The following is a 20,931-nucleotide window of genomic DNA, read 5'->3' as shown; positions in this document are numbered from 1 at the left end:
GCTTTTGACGTGACATCACGCATCTAACGTGGGCAAGCGTCAGCCGTTAAGCAACTGAATGCCTGTGGGTGGGGCCTATGGTGCGATAATGTATGACTATTCGTCAATGTCTTGCTCTGGAGGCAGTCATATGCAAATATATTTGCTTGTGTGACGTCACAGATCCCGCAATATCAAAATGAGTCACTTTTGGAGCTTGATTAAATAAATTTATTGAAGTTTATGCTCACCATGGCTGCGTTCTTTGGTCATTTATTGTGAATTATTACTAAAGTTTAAAAATAACTCTTTGCTATTTGAATATATTTAGAAAAATAAAATAATTCCTGTGAAGTTGAATTTTCAGCATCACTCCAGTATCACATTGATCCTTCAGAAATCATTGTAATATGTTAATTTATTGTTATTATCAATGTTGAAAACCATTGTGCTGCTTAATATTTTTGTGGAAACATGATACTTTATTTTAGGATTGTTTCATGAATAGAAATTTCAAAAGAACAGTATTTATTTGAAATATAACATTTTGTAATATTAATAATGTGTCTGTCAATTTTGATCAATTGAATGCATCCTTACTGAATAAAAGTATGAATTTCTTTCAAATAAAAAATAAATACTCACCCCAAATTCACCCTTCGAATCATTTCTGTATATCATAATAATATTTGTAATAATGTAATCAACATTTATTTGAATTTAAATGTAACAAAAAGTCTGCTCCATTAGCCTTCTCGATAAAATGTCACCTTTCTTTTTTCTGCTCAATGTGGATTTCAGCTCTGTTAAATATATACCAGCATGCCCCTCATCTCATCAAATAATAGTTCTCTGATTAGTGTGTATTAGTCCTCAGTGAATAACCCATATATTTCTATTTAGGACACTATATTCTTGTGTGCAAGTTGCTTTAAATATGAACTCCGCGTTAAGCATTCAGGGTTTTTGTGATTTTAAAAGGCCATCCTGCTTTATTGTTTTATCTGTTTGATGCATATAACGCTGCATAAACAGGAAGTACATAGACAGTGCTTTGTTTTTTTACTGCATGAATGCCTTCGAAGCCCGTACTTTTTTTTATCAAATTTATAACACCCCTTCTATACAGACATGCATTGCTCTTAACGGTTTGCCTAAGCGAAGACAAACTGGGTCTCCATTCAGTCACTTCAGTGATTCAAAATTAATGACTGCTCTTAACACAAGAGCCATGAAGTACAGTGATGCCTCTCTTGCTGTAATGAAACCAGATGAACCCGTTCTGAATGCCCCCCATCCCCCCCTCACATCTGAGGAGCTGTCATGAAGGAATACAGTGTCCCATTTACGGTTCTTGATGCCCATTTGATTTGTCCTTCTTTTTTTTTCTTTTTTTGAATGGTGCATAATTTTAACTTGGCCTGACACACTTCCTCTATGTGTCTGTGAGCCTTTGAGTTTTGAAATGGGGTTTATTTATTCCTTATGGGAGTTCAGGATGTAATGCCTCATTTGATCTACAGTATTTATGACTCTAGCCATCAGATTAGGGCTAGTTTGCAGGTAATGATGTGGATTATCTCTCTTTACTTTATAATTTTTTTTCTGGATAAAAGTAGTTCATAAAATCAAGTAGATGGATATATAGCAAACTTGTTCCCATGTACCATCAATGAAACTAGACCCTAACCTTCTTTGTCTATTTTTATTTTTCTCTGTCCCTCCCCGTTTGTGCATGTTTGTGGCAGGTGGCACCCCGGCAGTCCGCAAGGAGGTGATCCGAAATAAGATTCGTGCCATTGGCAAGATGGCCAGAGTTTTCTCTGTTCTTAGGTGAATAATACACACTTCACATACAAATCCCTGATGGTCAAGTATTTGACACGCGCGCACACACTCCTTTCTGCAGAACACCGATGTTTGACCACTGTAAAAATATCCTGTTAGACTTGCAGTAAAAAATTTGCAGCTGTGGTTGCCAGAAGTTTACCTTAATAAATACTGAGACTATATAGATGTGAGTGTGTGTGCATATATAGATATAGATATAGTAGGGGTGTAACGGTACACAAAACTGACGATTCGGTACGTACCTTGGTTTTGAAGTCACGGTTCGGTACGAGTTCGGTACAGCAGTTTTACAAAATGGCTTTTTATTTGTTTTTATTAAACAGTGGTTTACTGAAGAAGAAAAAAAGTGTCTGTCCTTGAATGAATTAAATTATAACTAAAAGTTTATTGAAAACATTTCTGTAAATTATATAGGGAGCCCTTACTTGCACATTAATATTAAAGGTTAACAACAGAGCCCAAACTATTAGCCTAAATTCAGTTGCTATTTATGTTTAGGTATAATAATCAAGACTCAAATAATACATTGTATGCACACATGTAAACTTCACATAAGGCAGTTTTTGCATTAACTTCTAAATCTAATTATAAAATAGTTTTTCTCATATTCGTTGTTGAAATATAATCATTATACGCGGTGTCTGTCATTTTCATGACCGGTTTATTTAACATGCATGAAATAATCAAGACATCCTTTACAGGTTAAGTAGAATATAATGAATATATAGACTAATACAGAGCATACATTTAGTGAAAGAGTTGATTTTTTTTAGGGAATAAAATTCTGTGGACACTGAATGATTGCCTGAGGTAAATGGTATGCTAACGTTAATGTTACATGACATTGTTTAGTTTACAAGCAGTTATATTGACGTCTTTCCGCCGTTGAAACACTGATTGAGCGATTACACCACATATTATACATGACAGTAAGTTGTAATGTATCCTCAGCATACCTTCAGATGGTCATTCATGTTTATTCTTTAGGAAGAGGTGATCGATCGCCTTCAGAGATGATCGCGTTCATGCGTGTCGCGTGGCCGCTTGAACTGTGATCAGTCACGCCACATAGAGTGTCAAAACGGTATTTATCGTTTGAATTTCGTGATAAAATGGACTGAATACTTATGTTCGTGTGGAAACTCGGATTGAAGTGTGGTCCGCACTTAAAACAAGCCGACTGTTAAAGATTGCACTCGTAAACCGTTCGGTACAGGCGTGCACCGAACCGAAAGCCCTACGAATACGTATACCGTTACACCCCTAATATATAGATATAGATATATACAGATGTAGATATATAGATGGTGTACAGGGTCTCACACAAAGACAAAACACCATCAGGGTAAAAAACAGTAAAATGAAACTTAAGATTTACCATAAAGCACACTAATGTACATTACTGACAACAAAAATAAGAAACAAAATAATTGCATAATATATATCATATGCGATGTGTAAAGCAGAGACTTTAGTAGTCATTTTACTGTTTTTTTTTACTTTATTTTTTTTTTTTACCGTAAATGATATGGTAATATAAGTTTATGGTACTTGCAAAAACCATAAATTTGATAAGTAAAATGACATATCATGTAATGTAAAACTATTTACAGTTTTTCACTATATATGGTAAGGTAACTTGTAAAAAAAATTACAAACATTTTTGCAGTGTATACTTTAAACGCATTTGATGCAAGTAGAATATGAATAATGCATTTTAAGGTTGGTCGATCTATTTAAAATGTATTTATTTGGAAAAGCTCATGACCGTGTCAAGGTCATATGCCAGATCATTTTACATTACAAAGGCAAGCTTATGTCATGTGGTATGACTCCCCAAAATCTTAATATTTCTAAATTAAATAATTCATGATATTTGTAAAAAAAAAAAAAATAATAATAATAATACAAAAAAATTAAATTCAAAGTATAAGGAACATTTTTATTAATTTTCCTGGTTGCACCACATGATATTTTAGAGTCATTGAATTGATCTGTAATCTGTATTTTCAGAGAGGAGAACGAGAGTGTGTTGCAGTTAAAGGGCTTGACCCCCACTGGGACATTGCCTCTGGGTGTCCTGTCAGGAGGCAGACAGACCCTACAGAGCGGTAAGTCTTGCTCCCGGCCTTATTGAGCTGTATCTCTGGTGGTGTAGAGGGTGTGACCGGCTCTCCACCAACCCCCCTGCTCCTGTTACGCTCTTTCTTTCTCAGTCTTTCTGTCTATACCTCTCTCGCCCTGTTTCTGTCACCGCCTTGCCCGGCAGCTATGCCTCTCTCACGGTGCAGCGCATCGAAAGTGATATCGTATAGAGGGGGGTAAGATTTTAGAAGGGTTTGGTCATGAAGGGGATTTCAATCAACACGCTTCAGATTTCCTGCCCTGAAAGGGACCTGAAAAACTTCCAAGCAGCGCTGAGATCATAGCGAGTGCCAAGGAGCTGCTGCGGGTGATGCTTTCACAGTGAGAGGGGCTCCTGCGAGCTTATGACTATGACGCAATATGACCCAATTTAGCCAGCGCATGTCGGTGTGCCATGCTTCCTCTCCTGGCCTTCAATGTAAAAACTCACCAGCCTGCTGCATCCTGCCGCCCTCCTACTAACAGCCACATTAACATTGTCAGGTTTGTTTTTGATGAAACTAGTTGCTCTTTAATTTGTATAATTCAGATTGTTTCATAATATATAGAAAGATGCATGAAGCACTTCTCACACAAGTCACTTCAAATCAAGCAGCTTTCTGTTGGTCAACAGAACTGTCTGGGTAACTTTTTCACCCTTACACAGCTCCCGGGCATGCCGATTCCTGTTGAAATGATTGGATTTTGCCTGTGGAATTTCGTTAAGCAATAGTAAATGTGACCTCACCTTAAACTTTGGTGTGTGTTGCATCCTACATTTGTGAAAGATACATCAAAGTTGTGCTATTATTTTTTTTGAGTGGCCAGGCTTTTCAAGCCATATCTATAGTATCATACAGACTTGAGGGCGTGGGCTTTTTTTTTTACTTGAGCCAGAACATCTTAGAAACTTCATAGGAGTGTGCTAAACACTTTATCATCCAATTGGAAACACCCTGGTATCACAGTGACTAGTTTCCCATGCTCAAAACACTTTTGTTTTTTTAGGGCGAATATATGGGCTTGCTGCCCATATGGGCACAATAGCTTAACGTGTCTGAACATTGCACTCCTATGAAACTCCTAGGCCAGCGTTCTGCCCAAACTGCTCAATTTAAATGTTTTGGCTTGTATATGCATAGACTTTAAGTTGTTATAAAAAAATTCGGTCCCACTTTATAAGAGGTGGCCTTAACTACTATGTATTTACATCAAAAAATCTAACAATGTACTTATGTTCATATTGTATTGCAAAACACTTTTGCTGATATTGAGGTGGAATACGAGTGAAGTTAGGGATAGGTGTGGTTGTATGGAAGTGTCAACAGTGTAATTATAAATGTGATTACAGAAATGAGTTACATTTTTTTTTTTTTAATTACCGGCATGTAATTTCATCTGTAAGTACAATGTAAACATGTATGTACACAATAAGTGCATTGTATCAAATGATTAATTTAAATGTTAGTACATAGTACTTAAGGCCACCTAATATAAAGTGGGTCCCAAAAATTCTTTCACATAAATGCTGTCACATTGCAGGATGTGCGATGTCAAGAAAGTAGGGAACGTAGAGACCAGGCCCCACGGTTCAGAATGCATGGGATTTGCGTATTAATCGCTACGTTTAACCATCATAGAGTGAAAGTTTATCATTTGCATGCATTTAAGTCCTCTCAGTTTATATTCAAGCGCAAGAACACACAAAAGAGCATTTCAATGAGGAACTTGTGCGCTTTTTTCTGTGCACAGACAGAACACCAAATTCAATTCTCCTTCTCGCAAGCAAAATTGTCAAAATGCCCTTCTCGTAGAATATCCTTGTAAACATTGTCTTAAGTGAATGTAAACAGTTGAGAAAGAAAACGGATGCGTATCATTTATATCGAACAGCATCCGAATAAACAAAAGACAAATCTTTTTTTTTTTTTAAGCTACAAAAGTGATTATATTTATATTTAATATCTCTATATTTAATTTATGCAGTAAAGACTATACAGTATAATTTTTACATTTGATTATTCAATTTCTGTATCTGAATACTGTTAGACTTGCCTGAAAAACATTTATGTTGTATTTATCGTGCTTGTGATTTATTTTCTATGCAGATTCACTCCCCTACAAAATCACCCCAATCAATCTGATTAAATTGTTTTCAGATCACCATATATATCGAAGAAAATTAAAATATGGCAATGTTGTTTTTTTTCCAATATAGTGCAGCCTTAGTATAAAAGGGTATTCATTAGTGCAAAATACACTGAAAGGCACTTTTAAAGGACTTGTCCTATTTAGGGGTCTGTGGCATTAACATTTTTGGTTAAACGTCAAGGCACAATAAAATACAACTGCGTCTTGTGATTGTAATCTGTCGATGGTGCACTGGGGGAGGAGATGTAAATAAAAGAATTCTTCAGAAGCTGAAAATAGAAATAAAACGACACATCGCTCAAAGCTGTTTGGCCTCTCATCTTCCTGTGAAAGCCACAAATAAGCTGTCATCATGCATATACAGTACGTTGCGTGGTGTTTTTACGGCGAAAGTCTCTCCTTGTTTGGCTATTGTATACCTTCAGCTGTAAAAATAGACTCAGTCCATGTCAAGAGTCGTTCAGAAGGCCTTGCGCCTCAGGTTCAAAAGCATGGTTTCTCAAAAACAAACCTCACCAAGTAAAAACTAATTTTGAAATCTGTTTATGTTCTGGATGAAGCAACTAAACTAACCTCTTTTAGGTTTCTTCTTGTGTGGCATGTGAAGCATTTGGGCTGATGTTGGGAGGGGAAGATGAATGAATGGGCAACAGGGAGGGGGTTTGAATGTACTTGTGATTGCATTGATAACTTGACTCACTTTCTTTCCCCGTTCGTTTTGGGCATGGCACTACTACTCATGCTTACACAGCCACCATAGAAGCAGAGGAAGCACAAGGTATGCAAGACATCTGTGAAACCTTCTCAGTGTTGTCTGTCTGTTACCCTCCCCCTGTGATTTACTGTCTGTCGTTCCTGTGCATTTTGTCCTTTTGTAGTCGCCGATGTCACTATTTATTTGTGTGTGTAGTTCACATGCTTGTTACTTTTAAAGCTAGCAATTTAGTTTGATTTGCACATGTTGAGATATTTGTTTGTTGTTCCTGTTTTGTTCCGTCTGTTTGCATTTTAAAAGTGACTTGTAATCTCTGTGCCACTAAACGGATTAAAATGACACGCTTGCAACAACATTCACAAGACATTTTGCTTTCATAATGTGACGCAATATGATAAGGAACTTGTGTTAAGAAAGTAAATGGGGTCGTTTTGACTTTGACTTAAAATAATTGTATACCTAAATGAAAATTTTACACCCTCGTGTCATTCCAAACCTGTATGACTTTCTTTCAAAAAGTGTTTTTTTGTTTTTTCTCTCCATACAATAAGAAAAAAGTTTTGACTTTCATTGTATGGAGAAAACTAGCTCTTCAAAATAACTTTTGCGTTCCACCAAAAGTTTAGAATGACATGATGTAAATAGTAAATGATGACTATTTCCATTTTTGGGTGAACTTTTTAACCCAACATAAACTGGCCGCAGAGACAGGACGTTTCAAAAAAGGCTCACAATCGTGAGCGCTTCAGTCACAGCTGTAGGGGGAAGCCAGAGGCAGGGGTGTGAGCAGACCACAGCATGAGACTGAATCTTTGTTTTTATCAGTTTCACTTCCTGACCAAAGAGCACACGGGTAAACTCAAATCTAGGCCTGTTTTTGCCTTTAATGTCAGGCTTGACATGTGTACGCCAGCGTTTCTGGTTAATGCCATCTAAACTAATCGAAGCCTTACTGTACAACGTCTCTTTTTTACTTATATTAGCTGGATGCTTACATGTTTAGCTTTATTTCATCCACCTTTTTTGGGAAGAACAGCCCTCTCTTAGACTACGTTCACACTGCGACCTTAGTGTTCAATTCCGATTTATTGCTCCGATCCAATTTTTTTTGTTTAGCTGTTCACATTGTTTTAAATGTGGCCAATATCAGATTCCAGTGCGCACAGATTATGGTCTTGAACTGAAACGGAGAACAAAACAACGGTTAAAAGATGTCACTCATCGGCGTTATACGGAAGTAAACACCGAGAACATTAAAGTAAAATGATTTCGCGTTTTTATGAGCTCAGCAAATTTATGTGCAGGCAAGATAAAAGACGAGGATTCGAAAAAAGAGCAGAGTTTTTAAACATTTATGATACGAGCCCTCGTGTTTTGCTTGTGTGTGTGTGTATAAAGAGAGCTCTCACTGTAATACTTATGAGTTCTGACACATCACTGTCCTTCACTGATTCAGTTCGCAACTGGTTATGTGAAATCTTTGAAGCGACTCCCATGAGCGCAGAATTGTGAATATTGTTGTTCTAGAGAGATGTAAAAGACGCATGTGACCGTTCAGACTGAGGTTGCATTGCAAAACATCTGAGCTGAATCAGATTTAGTACCACATATGGAAGTGGGACAAATCAGAATGGAAAAGATCAGATTCCATGTGGTTTGTGCTGTTCACACTGTCATGAGAGAAACCGATCTGAGTCACACGAGCAAAAATTTGGGCCACATTTGCCTGCAGTCTGAACGTAGCCTTAGTAGTCATGCTACTTTAGTAACTGGAAATTTTCATATCTAATACGTTAATGTTGGGATATAAGCAGGGTTTGAAATTAACTTTTTCGCTCACTGGCCAATTTGGCTTCTAAATTAAGTTACCAGCCATTTAGAACTTGCCACTAGCCAAAAAGAAGAAAACAAAGGTAAAATGTTACAGTAAGGTTTTGTTGGTTAACATGAACTAATAATGAACTGCACTTCTACTAATCTTTGTTAATGTTAATTTTAACATTATTTAAATCAAAAATTGTATTTATTAACATTTATGCACTGTAAAGTAACATGAATTGTTAATAAAAAGTTCATGAACTAACCATGAGCAATACATGTGTTACTGCATTTGTTAACGTTGTTAACATCTTTCTTAACATTAGTTAATAAAAAAAGACAGGTGTTCATGTTACTTCACGGTGCATTAACTAATGTTAACAAATGAAACCTTATTGTAAAGTGTTACCAAAAAAAGAAATAAACCAGATTAACAGTCACACCATATATGTATATTTTCACTGGGGTTATTTACCCCCAGGCAAGTATCGCACATTATTTGTGTTTTTATAATCTATTATAAAAATATGCTTCAATGCAAATGAAAAAGCGCGCCATTTGTTGCCTAGTGACGTATATTCAAGTAAGCCAGATATGACTGAGTATTTGCGCTAAATCTGTGCAGATTTGGTTAACACGATTTGGCTTATACTTCCCCAGCAAAGTGAGTAAACATGAGTACAGTTAACCCGCCAAATTGGCTAGTGATTTTATAGCGTTACCCACCACAGTTGATTTTTACCCACATTTGGCGGGTGTTAATTTCAAACCCTGGATATAAGGCTGCATGATTTGTGAAAAAAGAAAATTTTTTCCTTAAGCTTGTTTTTTTAAGATCTAGGTTTGTGGTGTTTTTGTGTAATGTATATATGTATGTGTATAAATTAATATGACTGTAAAATAAAAGTAGTAGTAATAATAATTATCAAAATAATGATTATTGTAATATTTCACTTTAAAATAACTATTATTTATTCCTTAATTTTTTTCGTTTTCAAACATTAAATCAAGCTGATATTTTGATGAAATAACTTAGAAAGCCTGCATAGCTTCTCTTTTGTTGGAAACAGCCAGTTTAGAAGCGCTTCTCATAAGAATGGTTGGTGCGTGTTGCGCTCCCAAATGCACGTCATAAGCAACCCAAACTCATCAGCACATAAAGAGGCGAATTAGTGTGACATTTCCTTTGAACTGAATGCATACATTTAATTAAATTGATGCCTTTATGTTTTAAAACTCAACGCAATGATACCAATAACCCCCAAAACAGACGGAAATATAGTCATTGTTGGATGTCACTTCATAAGCATTATCTAACTTCCGGCTTCCATACTTCCAGCCATCCAAGGCTTCAACCCTCAACACAAGATCCAAAGCTTCGAAGAAGCACGTGGACTGGACCGGATAAACGAGCGAATGCCTCCGCGCAGGGACAGCGTGCAGCCAGACGGCACTGCCAACTCCATCAACGCAGCCAATTCCCCCGACAAGAACGGCACCAACGCACAGGCGTAGTAACCCAGCAGCTACCTAGCGCTCTCCCTCATCCTTTCCTTTGTCTCTCTCTTTTTTTTTTCTCTCTCTCTCTCTCTCTCTCTCTCCCTCTGTTTTCCTCTCATTCTCTCTCTTTTTGGTAGAGGTGATGCCCCCTACATGCAAAACTCTCCTGGACCATTTCGGGGAGAATCGCACAATACCATGAAGAGGGCGTAGTGAAAAACAAACCATGTTTCTTATTTATTTATTGATATAGATGATAAGAAATTTAAGATCTGTAATGGTGGAAAAATTGAGATGAATGAATACATACATGATGAATATTACATGTGTACATAAAATACAGAATATATATATATAGACATAGCATTGGGGTGGTGTAAGGTCATCTTAGATTCAGTAGATTAAAAAACAACAAAAAAAACCAATCCATTTTGTAAATTTACGTTTATAAATTAGATTTATTTCTGACATTTTTCTTTTCTTTCTTTCTTTCTTTTTTTTTTTTTTAAACAACCAAGACTTGCTCTGCAGAATTACTTTATCGTTGTTTGTGCGCTTGGCAAAAAAAAAATTGGGCCGACATAATTATATAGAATGCTTATTTGTGAATACCCAAAGCAAGTATGATAATTGTTGACGCAAAACAAAAACAAAAAAGTTTTATTGAAACGATGTGAAAAAAAATACCTTCAAAATGCCAATTATAGCTAAGGGGAGTGCATTAATAACAAGTGTTGACACATTTATATGTACATTTTCAAGTGTTCCCTCAACCAAATGTGATGTTTACTTTTGTTTCATTCGTTTTCTTTTTCCTGTTCGCAACTCAAAATTTCTACACTTGATTTGTAATCAATAAGGAGAAAAAGCAAAAGGTTAGAGGAGCGATCGTGTCTGCTTGTTTTTTTTGTTTGTTTACTCTCTCCCTTCTTTTTGTAGTCGGACACGCTTTTATTGGCCGTAATTTCGCACACGTTTAGATCTTTTCACGTTTTGCTAAAACCATAGTGGTAAAAGGCACGTTTTGACTGGCATGATTTTACACGGACATTTGTCTTGCCGCCCGTAATATAAATAAATATATTAAATGTGATTGGATGAGGTGAACGTTAAACATCTCAGAAAATGAGCATACATGCCTTACGTCTTGTGTCTCATCTCGGCTAAATGAAATTAGTTAAACCGAAAATTCTCGCTTGCCTTTTTTTATTTTCCGTTTCTACAAAACAATTGTAGCCCACCATTTGGATGTTTTTAACATTAAAACCCAATTCAATTGTCGGATTTTTGTACCTATAAAGGTTTGCATCAACAACAAACTTGTAAGTATCTTCAGCACTAGTATTTCTATAGCTGAGCGGTACGCTCTTCTAAACGCCTGTATTCTCTAGAGTGGACCATTGTCCACGCGCATATGATTGATTGAAGCCTCATCTTTGCTTTTATCTAAAGTAAAACAAGGTTATTTTGATTGCTTTTACTCTGTACTGGGTGTTTGGAGAAGGACAGGATTTGCAAGAACTGTTTACCGAAGCGTCTTTTCAGACCTTTTTTTTTTTTTTTACACTGTACTGTTATCTTTACATAAACCCGGCGACTGGAGATTGCGCTTTGCAAAGACTCTGACTTCCCGTACTTTTGAGGTCATGTGCCATGCTAATAATTATAGCAAGAGTTCTGTGCGCAGGCATTGAGACAGACGCTCACACATTTTTTTTTTTTTTTTTTTTTTTTTTTTTTTTTTTTTGATGTTGCTTAACGCAGTTCAGGTTCTGCATGTTTTCATGGCGCACATCTTAATACGAGACTTGACGAGGGTAAACCTACATGTTATCATAACTGTATTTAAAGTAACTCTTTCATCCAAAGAAAAATCAGTGTTTTAATGTAATATATGGCTTTTGATCATTGACAAAAAAAACAACTGCTGATTGTATATGATCGCTGCCTCTTTATTCAAGAGTGCTCAAAACAGCGATGCAGTCTTTAAAGAAGAAAAAAACCCACCTGTTAACGCTTTACTCTTTGCGATATAAAACAGACATGAGGGAGGCCTACATCCTTAAACAGGTACCAAAAGTTGATGAGTAAATCATCATGACCCCATGACCACCTTTTCATGTCCTCTTTTTAAGTGTTTGTCTCTTCAAGTCTTTGTTTTATGTAATGAGCCTCTGCAAACTATTATTTTGTTTAGTTTCCTTCATGTTTAATTTAAAAGGGTATGTCTGGTGTGAGAGAGTCAGGGGTTTCGGGTGGGAGGGGGAGGGTTTTGTTTCATACGGGAGAGGAATTGGGGCGCTCGGACCATTGACCCCGTTTTAGGAGGGCTTCTGTTTCAAATTCCAAACATATCTTGCAGAATCTACTAAAAAAATGTTTAAGACCTTTTTTTCTTAATAGCTAATAAAAGAGGGCGAGGTGAAGTTTGTGTCAAGTACTTGTATTGCGAGGCCTCTATAAATCTCGAATTATGTTGATGTATCGCTCCATTAAAAATGAAAGTAAAATGAAATACAAAAAATGTTGGGGAAAAAAAAAACCTGGTGTTGTTTCTTTATTTGTGTGTTTTTGGAAATTGGACTGTTTACATCTGCTTTTACCATTTTGAGTGGCTGATTGATGGCAAAGTAGTGTTTTGATAGACCGGCTTTGTCATTTTCTCTTCTTTATCCATGTCTGTGCTCGTCAAGGTTTCCTATGATTACGCCGCTCACATTTTGTTCTGTGCTTGAAGGACTGCTAGTGTATTGTTACCTGTCTGAACACAGCCCACACACACAAGCACATGCAGAGCAAGGCTGAGATTGTGTGGAACTTGCGCTTGAGGTAAAGAATCCACACACACACACACGGTGTTGACGTCTAACACTATTACAAATCCTTTTCGTTAATTGAAATAAAGCTAAAATAAAATATAAACATTTGAAGAAATGTTGCATTTGCACCTAACTGACATAAATTAAAACTGAAAAGTAAATGCTAATTCAAAATATTAATATATACTATAATGGTATATAAATAATTCTAAAATAACACTGCAGTAAGATGCATTTGATTATACATTTAGTAGTATAATTTTCTGGGAAGCTGCTTTGAAACGATATGTGTTGTGAAAAGCGCTATACAAATAAATTTGAATTGAATTAATATTAATCATGTGCAGCAACATGATAAAATGATGCGTCCATGTTGTGTTATAACCTGAACATGAGTTCATCATTTGAAAAGCTCGGTTTTCAAATCCGAAGGTCTTGTTGAAGGGTGTTTTTAGACTAGTTTGTGTGAAGGATGCAGCTGAACACAAAATGAAATCATGCTTTTGTTTTATTGAAAGGCCTTGAGCTGAAGCAGGCCCTTGAAATAGCATGTGTTGCACCACAGAATATTCCACAAACACCTATTCAATGCCATTTTAAAGCCTGCTCATTCTTAACCAACCTGAAAATGAATGTCAGTTTCCTATTATCTGTCAGCAGATCACGTGGAGCGTACATTGAAAGTCTTGCAGGAAAACAAACCACTCGCATCATTTTAAAATAAATTAGACGACTAGTTATTACTCGTAACTGCCCAACCCAATTATGATTGCAATTATACCGTTTTTAATTAGTATGTAATAAGCTCTTTTCATGTGAGGTTGAAATCCAACATCATTAAATATGATGGTGTATAATTTAAATGTATCTGAGCCTATAAAGTAGGACCGCATCTTTCTGGATTGAAGATGTAAGTAGACGGAGTATGCTGCTGAACATGGGGAGGTTATCACATTCATGTTTACTGGATTGCTTAATACTATTTTATTCTTACTTATGGTCTATTTGTTCAGGAGTCCTGTCAGACACCAGCAGTCCTGTTACTCTCTGTAGAATTACACAATGTTTGAATCATCAGTGTGTCTGGAAATTAGATGTTGAAAATGTACAGATGCAAGACTTAGAAATGGTTATTCTATGTTTTAACCCATGCAAAAGAGGCTGTTTTTGCTTGATTTCGTGTGCGTGACAGTTTGTAGTTGTTGCAACGTTTCCTCTAGGGCAGGGGTGTCCAACCCTGGTCCTGGAGAGCTACCACCCGGCACATTTTAGCTCCAACCTCAATCAAACACACCTGAACCAGCTAATCATGGTGCCCAGGGTGCTAGATAATTACAGACAGGTGTGTTGGAGTAGGGTTGGAACTGAAATCTGCAGGACGGTAGCTCTCCATGAGTAGGGTTGGACACCCCTGCTCTAGGGCAATGAATTTGCAATTGGTTGCATTTAGAGCAAATATATATATACGCGCGCGCACACACACACACATTTATTTTTACATACATACATTTTATATATTATATCAAAAGCATTACGCTGCCTCCGCCGGCTTGCCTTCCCATAGTGCATACTGGTGCCATGTGTTCCCCAGGTAAGCGACGCACACACACCCGGCCATCCACGTGATGTAAAAGAAAAGTGATTCATCAGACCAGGCCACCTTCTTCCATTGCTCCGTGGTCCAGTTCTGAAGCTCACGTGCCCACTGTTGCTGCTTTCAGCGATGGACAGGGGTCAGCATGGGCACCCTGACTGGTCTGCGGCTATGTAGCCCTATACGCAACAAATTGTGATGCACTGTGTATTCTGACACCTTTCTATCAGAGCCAGCATTAACTTCTTGAGCAATTTGAGCTACAGTAGCTCGTCTGTTTGATTGGACCACACGGGCCAGCCTTCGCTCTCCACGTGCATCAATGAGCCGCCCATGACCCTGTCACCGGTTCACCACTGTTCCTTCCTTGCACCACTTTTGATAGATACTAACCACTGCAGATGGGAATACCCCACAAGAGCTGCAGTTTTGGAGATGCTCTGACCCAGTCGTCTTGCCATCACAATTTGGCCCTTGTCAAACTCTCTCTCAACCTTACGCTTGCCCATTTTTACACATCAACTATGAGGACAAAATGTTCACTTGCTGCCTCATATATCCCACCCACTAATAGGTGCCGTGATGAGATAATCAATGTTCACTTCACCTGTCAGTGGTCATAATGTTATGCCTTCTGTGTTTTTTTTTTTTTTATATATGTGTGTGTGTGTATGTGTATATGTATGTTTTCAATTTATCAGTTACTAGTATATAAAATGTTCAGTTAATTAGGTTGTATTTTTCTTTCCTTTATTTTTATAAAGCATCAAGAAAGAGGGTGAGATCAACATTAATGATGCTGATGTTGTTGCAGTTTTTCTTTATTACAAAGGCAAGTGACTGTGAGTTATGTAGTACATCATCCAGATTTCTGCTTGTGAATTTGAGTGTTATTTAAAGACCCCCTGTGGTGAAAAAATTGTTTTTATTGTTGTTTATATCTGTGACATTTTAATATGCTCCAAGACAAACCATTTGCAAATTCATCAGTCAATGCCATTGCTGAGTTTACCAAAGTCTCAAAAACGTGGTTTGATATTGCCCGTTTCCTACCTTCACAAACATGTAACCAATCCCATCAGTGTGCAGGGCGGGGCTTTTCTCCACTGATGTTCTAATATGATGTTCAAAGCATTTGTGAGGATACTGATTTTTTTTAAAAGGCAGCTGACTCTGGCGAACTGGAGCAGGGTTTGGGTCAAATTAGCAACACACTAGCAGCTGTTTGATAATGTAGTCAAGCCAATTACAGTAATATGTCCGAACATTATTGTAGAGAACGACACAAAGCACATTACCATTCTGCTACATCGACTTTTAGAAGACCCTGTATAGTTCAAAATGATATACCTGAATTAAACCAAAATTTCCACTTGCCAGGCATTGTTACCGCAGTTGACCGACGGATCATGTGGTCCGACCAGGTGTGATTGAGTGGAGGCGGGACTAGTTTGCATATTCAGGGGCCGCAAATACTAAATATTGTGTGTGCATATATTCACCTAGGGCACCAAATAAGCCAGAACCGCTACTGCTGCAAGGGGTCTTTTAAAGGGTTAGTTAACCCAAAAATGTAAATTGTCATTAATTACACACCCTCATGTCGTTCCAAACCCGTAAAACCTCAGCTCATCTTCGGAACACAAATGAAGATATTTTTGATGAAATCCGAGAGCTTTCTGACCCCTCCATACCATAGACAGCTATTTAATTAACCCTTTCAAGGCCCAGAAAGGTAGTAAAAACATTGTTAAAATAGTCCATGTGACTATAGTGGTTCAACCTTAATTTTATGAAGTGATGAGAGTACTTTGTTAGAATACTAACAAACAAAAATAACAACTTTATTCAACAACTTCTTCTAGCCTGTGTCAGACTCTTACGTTGTTGACAGCTCTCGGATTTCATCAAAAATATCTTAATTTGTGTTCCGAAGGTGAACGAAGGTCTTACGGGTTTGGAACGACATGAGGGTGAGTAATTAATGACAGAATTTTCATTTTTGAGTGGACTAACCCTTTAAGTCGGCAAAGAAACTAAAGCAAGTATCTCAACTTCAAATGGAGAGCGCCCTCTTGTTGAATAATGAGGTGTTGCAGGTGCAGGGGTCAACTTCACATTGCAGTTAAAGGCCTACTGAAGTGCCTTGAAACACGCAGCATTTTTCAATGTGTTGACATAATTTCCACTAAAAACAGAAAGACAGGGCGGGAGATATCGAACAGCTCCTCCCCTTTTTTAAAAATGGCCAATAGAGTTTTGTTTATATAACTGCTCTGGCAGTGCCATTTAGCTCTGTAAAGCCACAGTTTCCTCCTAATCCCTAACTGTTTCTCCTCCTAATCTCCTCCATAACACTTTAAAATATAGCAGTCCGTGCAGAATTCCGACTCGCACATATGATCCGCTCTTTGCTGTCGTGTCTCGGAACCGGAGCAGACTATGTCTGCGTTGCGGCAGTGCGCGTGACACTAACGTGAAACCAGACTTCATTCGCCCCAGTGTTCACCATGTAGAAAATTAGTAAATGTATCAATGTCTTATATAGGACGGGACGCTTCAGATTCTAGAGAGCATTTGATTGGCCAGAGAAGCTGATGATGTAAGAGTGATGTCTTTAAAATCATGGAAGACTAAGTCTAGAATGCTTATTTCGTCTAAATGCAAATTTTGTCATTGTTTTGGAGCACACTGGCTTATCGATAACAGTAAGGCTAACATATTCATACTAAAAGCCAAAAAAACGTCAAATTTGATTTCACGGGGACTTTAACATCACTTTCTCTAGGTAGGTGGATTGGAGCGGTTATTCAGGCTCGTTGCTGTCAGGATTTTGTCTGTGATGTGATTTGCTTCACAAGCTCATTTTTTAATAATCCCCTGAAAGCACATTGTCCCTGTATAGATGCTATTGTACTAACAACAAACTGGCTTATTTAATGTAAGCCAGTCTCATCCATTATGCTCAATGAGAAATGGGATTATCTAATCCAATAGATGAAACGGTCATCATGTCGAGTATTTGATCTGAGGGATCATTTATCTGTACCTGTAATAATGCCTTTGTAATCTGATGACAACGGATGCTTTTAAAAATCTCTTTTTCCGCTTTCATGTCTGTCCACAGTTCTCTCTATTATTGTGGAGGTGGGCATCACTTGTGTTTTCTTTAGAAATTTTAAAAAAAAATATATAATTTTCTCTTTTTCTACTGTGTGAAATACATAGTGATAACATTTCAATACAGCCCACATCAGTTCCCCATGATATACAGGAAGATGAGTAAAATAATTCAACCCACAGTCAAAACATTGGTGGTGAGCTATTTAGAAGAGCTGAAAACAAGAAACATTTCAGGAAGTGAGAAGATCTTCCAGATTAGAGCGATTATTATTAAAAACGTGTTGCATTCAATCTACATTAGTTGAATCAATAACTTTGAACTGACTATGAATGTCATTCAACCAAGATATTTACTGTATGTACAACTTAAACATCTTAAAGGTAGGGTAGGCAATTTAACACTTTTTGTTATGGTTGAAACATTCTTCACGTTCTTAAACCAATCAATAATATATATTTTTTTACGTATCTTCTGTGGAATCCGTGGAATGTATTTCCATACCTCCGTACACCCGCGGACATCACACGTCATCAGCACATTCCATAATGCTATGCAGAGTTGTAGACACTCGCTGTAAACCCGGATAAATTGGGCTAAGTCAAAAAAAGGTAGTCAGTTGCATCAAATTTTGAGTTATGATGTTCACAATTTGAAGTAGGCAGAACTGTCAAGTTTTGAGTTAGTAGTACTCATGCATGTTAATTGCCCCTAACTTGAAGTACCGAGTTAGCTAATACATACATTTTGATAGCAACTAACGTAAAGTGAATTACCTAAATATTTTTTTATTTTGAGTTCTTGCTAATCAAATGTATTATTTACTTCATCGTAAATCCTAATAAGTTGTCAGAACTCTTTATTTTTTTTTTAAAGTTAAGAAATGTTTTGCTAGCTATAACAAACTAATTCAGAAAATGCCAACGTGCTAATTTGTTAACATGTTAACCATAGCATGGTATAGCACTGAATGAGTACAGTAACTTAAAACATGTAACTTACCTGCTCTCAAACCAAGCAGCATGATGGTAACTCTCCACAAACCCACATAACAGAAACTCTTCTAAATTAGCATAAAACATTAATCACTACAAAATCTCCCTTACCATTAATCTTGCACAAATTTTTTTCAGATTTTACTCTCCTTTTCGAGTGCCATGGGCAAAGCATGAAATAAAGTCCCAGCCCAGTTTCAGTTAAACTGAAGTTAGTCTAAATTAAAGGAAATGAGTTCATACAACTCAAAACAATGAAACAGTTCAGTTTACTTGAAATATGTCCGGGCTGTGAACTCAAAAGAAAAAGAGCATTCTAAATACTCATAGCAGTTAATTTAACTGAACTAAATGGTTTAATTTAAGTTTGTCCTTCTCAAACTAATTAAGTATTTTGAGCGTTAGGGTTTACAGTGCACAGAGCGGCACAAACCTACAGTAGCCGTCTTTTACAGTTCCTCCTGAATCAAAACAATGAGCTTATGCTGCGTTTACGTCATGTCGTAACCGTAATTTACAAGATGGCAACCCGTGACATTTGTGTCAACACTATCAACGGCAAAATGAATCTGCAGCAGTCAGGTGGTACAAGTTGTAGCTCTTTAAGTTGTTTATTATTATTGTAATGTTATGTGCATGAGGTAATTTAATACCGTCTTGTGGCGCTTTGCTGAATCTGCTCTGGCTGTGCGCGACCTGCGCGTTTGTGTTTTGGATGAGTGGCTTGGCTAAGCGTGGCTTAGGAGACGAGAGGGAATGTGGGTTCTTATGCTTTCAAAGCTTAATTTTGCTAGCCTCTCTGAAATTGCTTCCTCAACCTTTTAAAATAATGCGTCCTGGGAGTGTATACTAACTAGGTTTATCACTTGAAAGCGCATAGCGGGGATACAGTAAATATACTACTGTTCAAAAGCTTGGTTCAGGAAGAGGTTTTAATGTTTTTAAAAGCTCACCAAGGCATTTATTTGATGAAAATACGGTAAAAGAGTAATATTGTGAAATATAATTACAATTTAAAAGAACTGTTCATTTTAAAATGTAATTTATTCCTGTGATGCAATGCTGAATTTTAAGCATCATTCCTCCAGTCTTCAAGGAACTTTGCTGCCGTACCATTGGTGCAGAGGCGCAATGATATTACGCAGCGCCTGAAAATAGTCCCCAGAACACTCTGTGCAAGTAGGTTGTCACGTTGGTTATGTCTACGGAAGAAAGCCTATTTTCAGGCGCTGCGTAATATCATTGCGCCGCTGCACCCATGGTACGGCACAAAGATCCTCGATTATTAAGCAGGAATGAGAGAATAGTTCCTAGCCATATCGGTCTAGAAAATCGCAACTTTTCATTTTCCGTCGGTCTTGGTACACGATGTAACTATACACATCACAACATGTAAATAGGAAAATGTTGGCGTTGTTTTGTCACTTATTGAGCAGTGGGCTAGCTGGAGCCGTTTACCTCCAGTTTTTGTGCTAAGCTAGGCTAGCGGTGGGTGCGTCAGACAGAGTTATGGCACACACTGAGATGAGAATGGCATGTATGGACTTATCTAACTCTGGGGGATACGGTGAATAAGCTAAAGTCACAAAAAGTAGGCGTGTTCCTTATTTTTGTGGAAACTGTGCATCTTTTTTTCTTGATTCTTCGATGAACAGAAAGTTAAACAAGTACAACAGCATTTATTCAAATCTTTTGTAACATTATAAATGTATTTACTGTTACTTTTGATCAGTTGAATGAAAAAAAATCATACTAACCCAAACTTATGAACGATAGAGTAAATATATTTAATTTCCAGTTTAATTATTGACTGATCGAATTCTGTGCACATTACTTTTTGTCAAAAGAAGCTTGGTTTTTATTCTTGATATGTGTGTGTGCTTAGCTATAGCTGAACAGTTGGATTCTTACAGTTGTCCATTGTGGTTTAAAGGGTTTGCAGAGCATTATTGACCACCCACACATACTGGCGGGGCTACTTTTGGCTGTTCTTTGTGATGTAGTTCTCTTTATTTTGGACTGTCTTTGTCAAGGCCGTTTCTAGTAGAGAATCCTTCTGAAAGCTCATCCTCCAGCATGGCCGTTTTTTCTGGTGTATCTTACAAGAGAACAAAATTCTAAGAGTTTGACTTTTATACAGTTAGTGCAGCATTAGACAATGTGTGATCCTTCGGCCTTGATCAATGCTTTTAAACCGCATTCAATTCAATCTCTCTCCAAGATTATCTAGTTTTTTTTTTTTTTTACTGTATTATTGAACAAAT

General features: G+C 37.2%; 1 protein-coding gene across 2 annotated transcripts in view; it reads left to right on the top strand.

The window, feature by feature from the left end:
- Nucleotides 1-12,670, top strand: part of ppp3ccb (protein phosphatase 3, catalytic subunit, gamma isozyme, b) — a 32,249-nt gene extending 19,579 nt beyond the window's left edge. The window contains exons 10-13 of one of the 2 annotated variants that reach the window (XM_079804873.1): nt 1,728-1,812; nt 3,844-3,941; nt 6,857-6,883; nt 9,978-12,670. In XM_079804873.1, the coding sequence (XP_079660999.1) occupies nt 1,728-1,812; nt 3,844-3,941; nt 6,857-6,883; nt 9,978-10,153 (386 nt within the window). In that variant the 3' untranslated portion in view covers nt 10,154-12,670. The remainder of the gene's footprint in view (nt 1-1,727; nt 1,813-3,843; nt 3,942-6,856; nt 6,884-9,977) is intronic. The other variant, XM_079804874.1, reaches the window with a different exon arrangement.
- Nucleotides 12,671-20,931: the final 8,261 nt, after the last annotated feature.

Source organism: Gobio gobio (genome assembly GCF_949357685.1).
Source record: "Gobio gobio genome assembly, chromosome: 22".
NCBI classification, from domain to species: domain Eukaryota; kingdom Metazoa; phylum Chordata; class Actinopteri; order Cypriniformes; family Gobionidae; genus Gobio; species Gobio gobio.
This window is presented reverse-complemented; position numbering and strand designations above follow the sequence as displayed.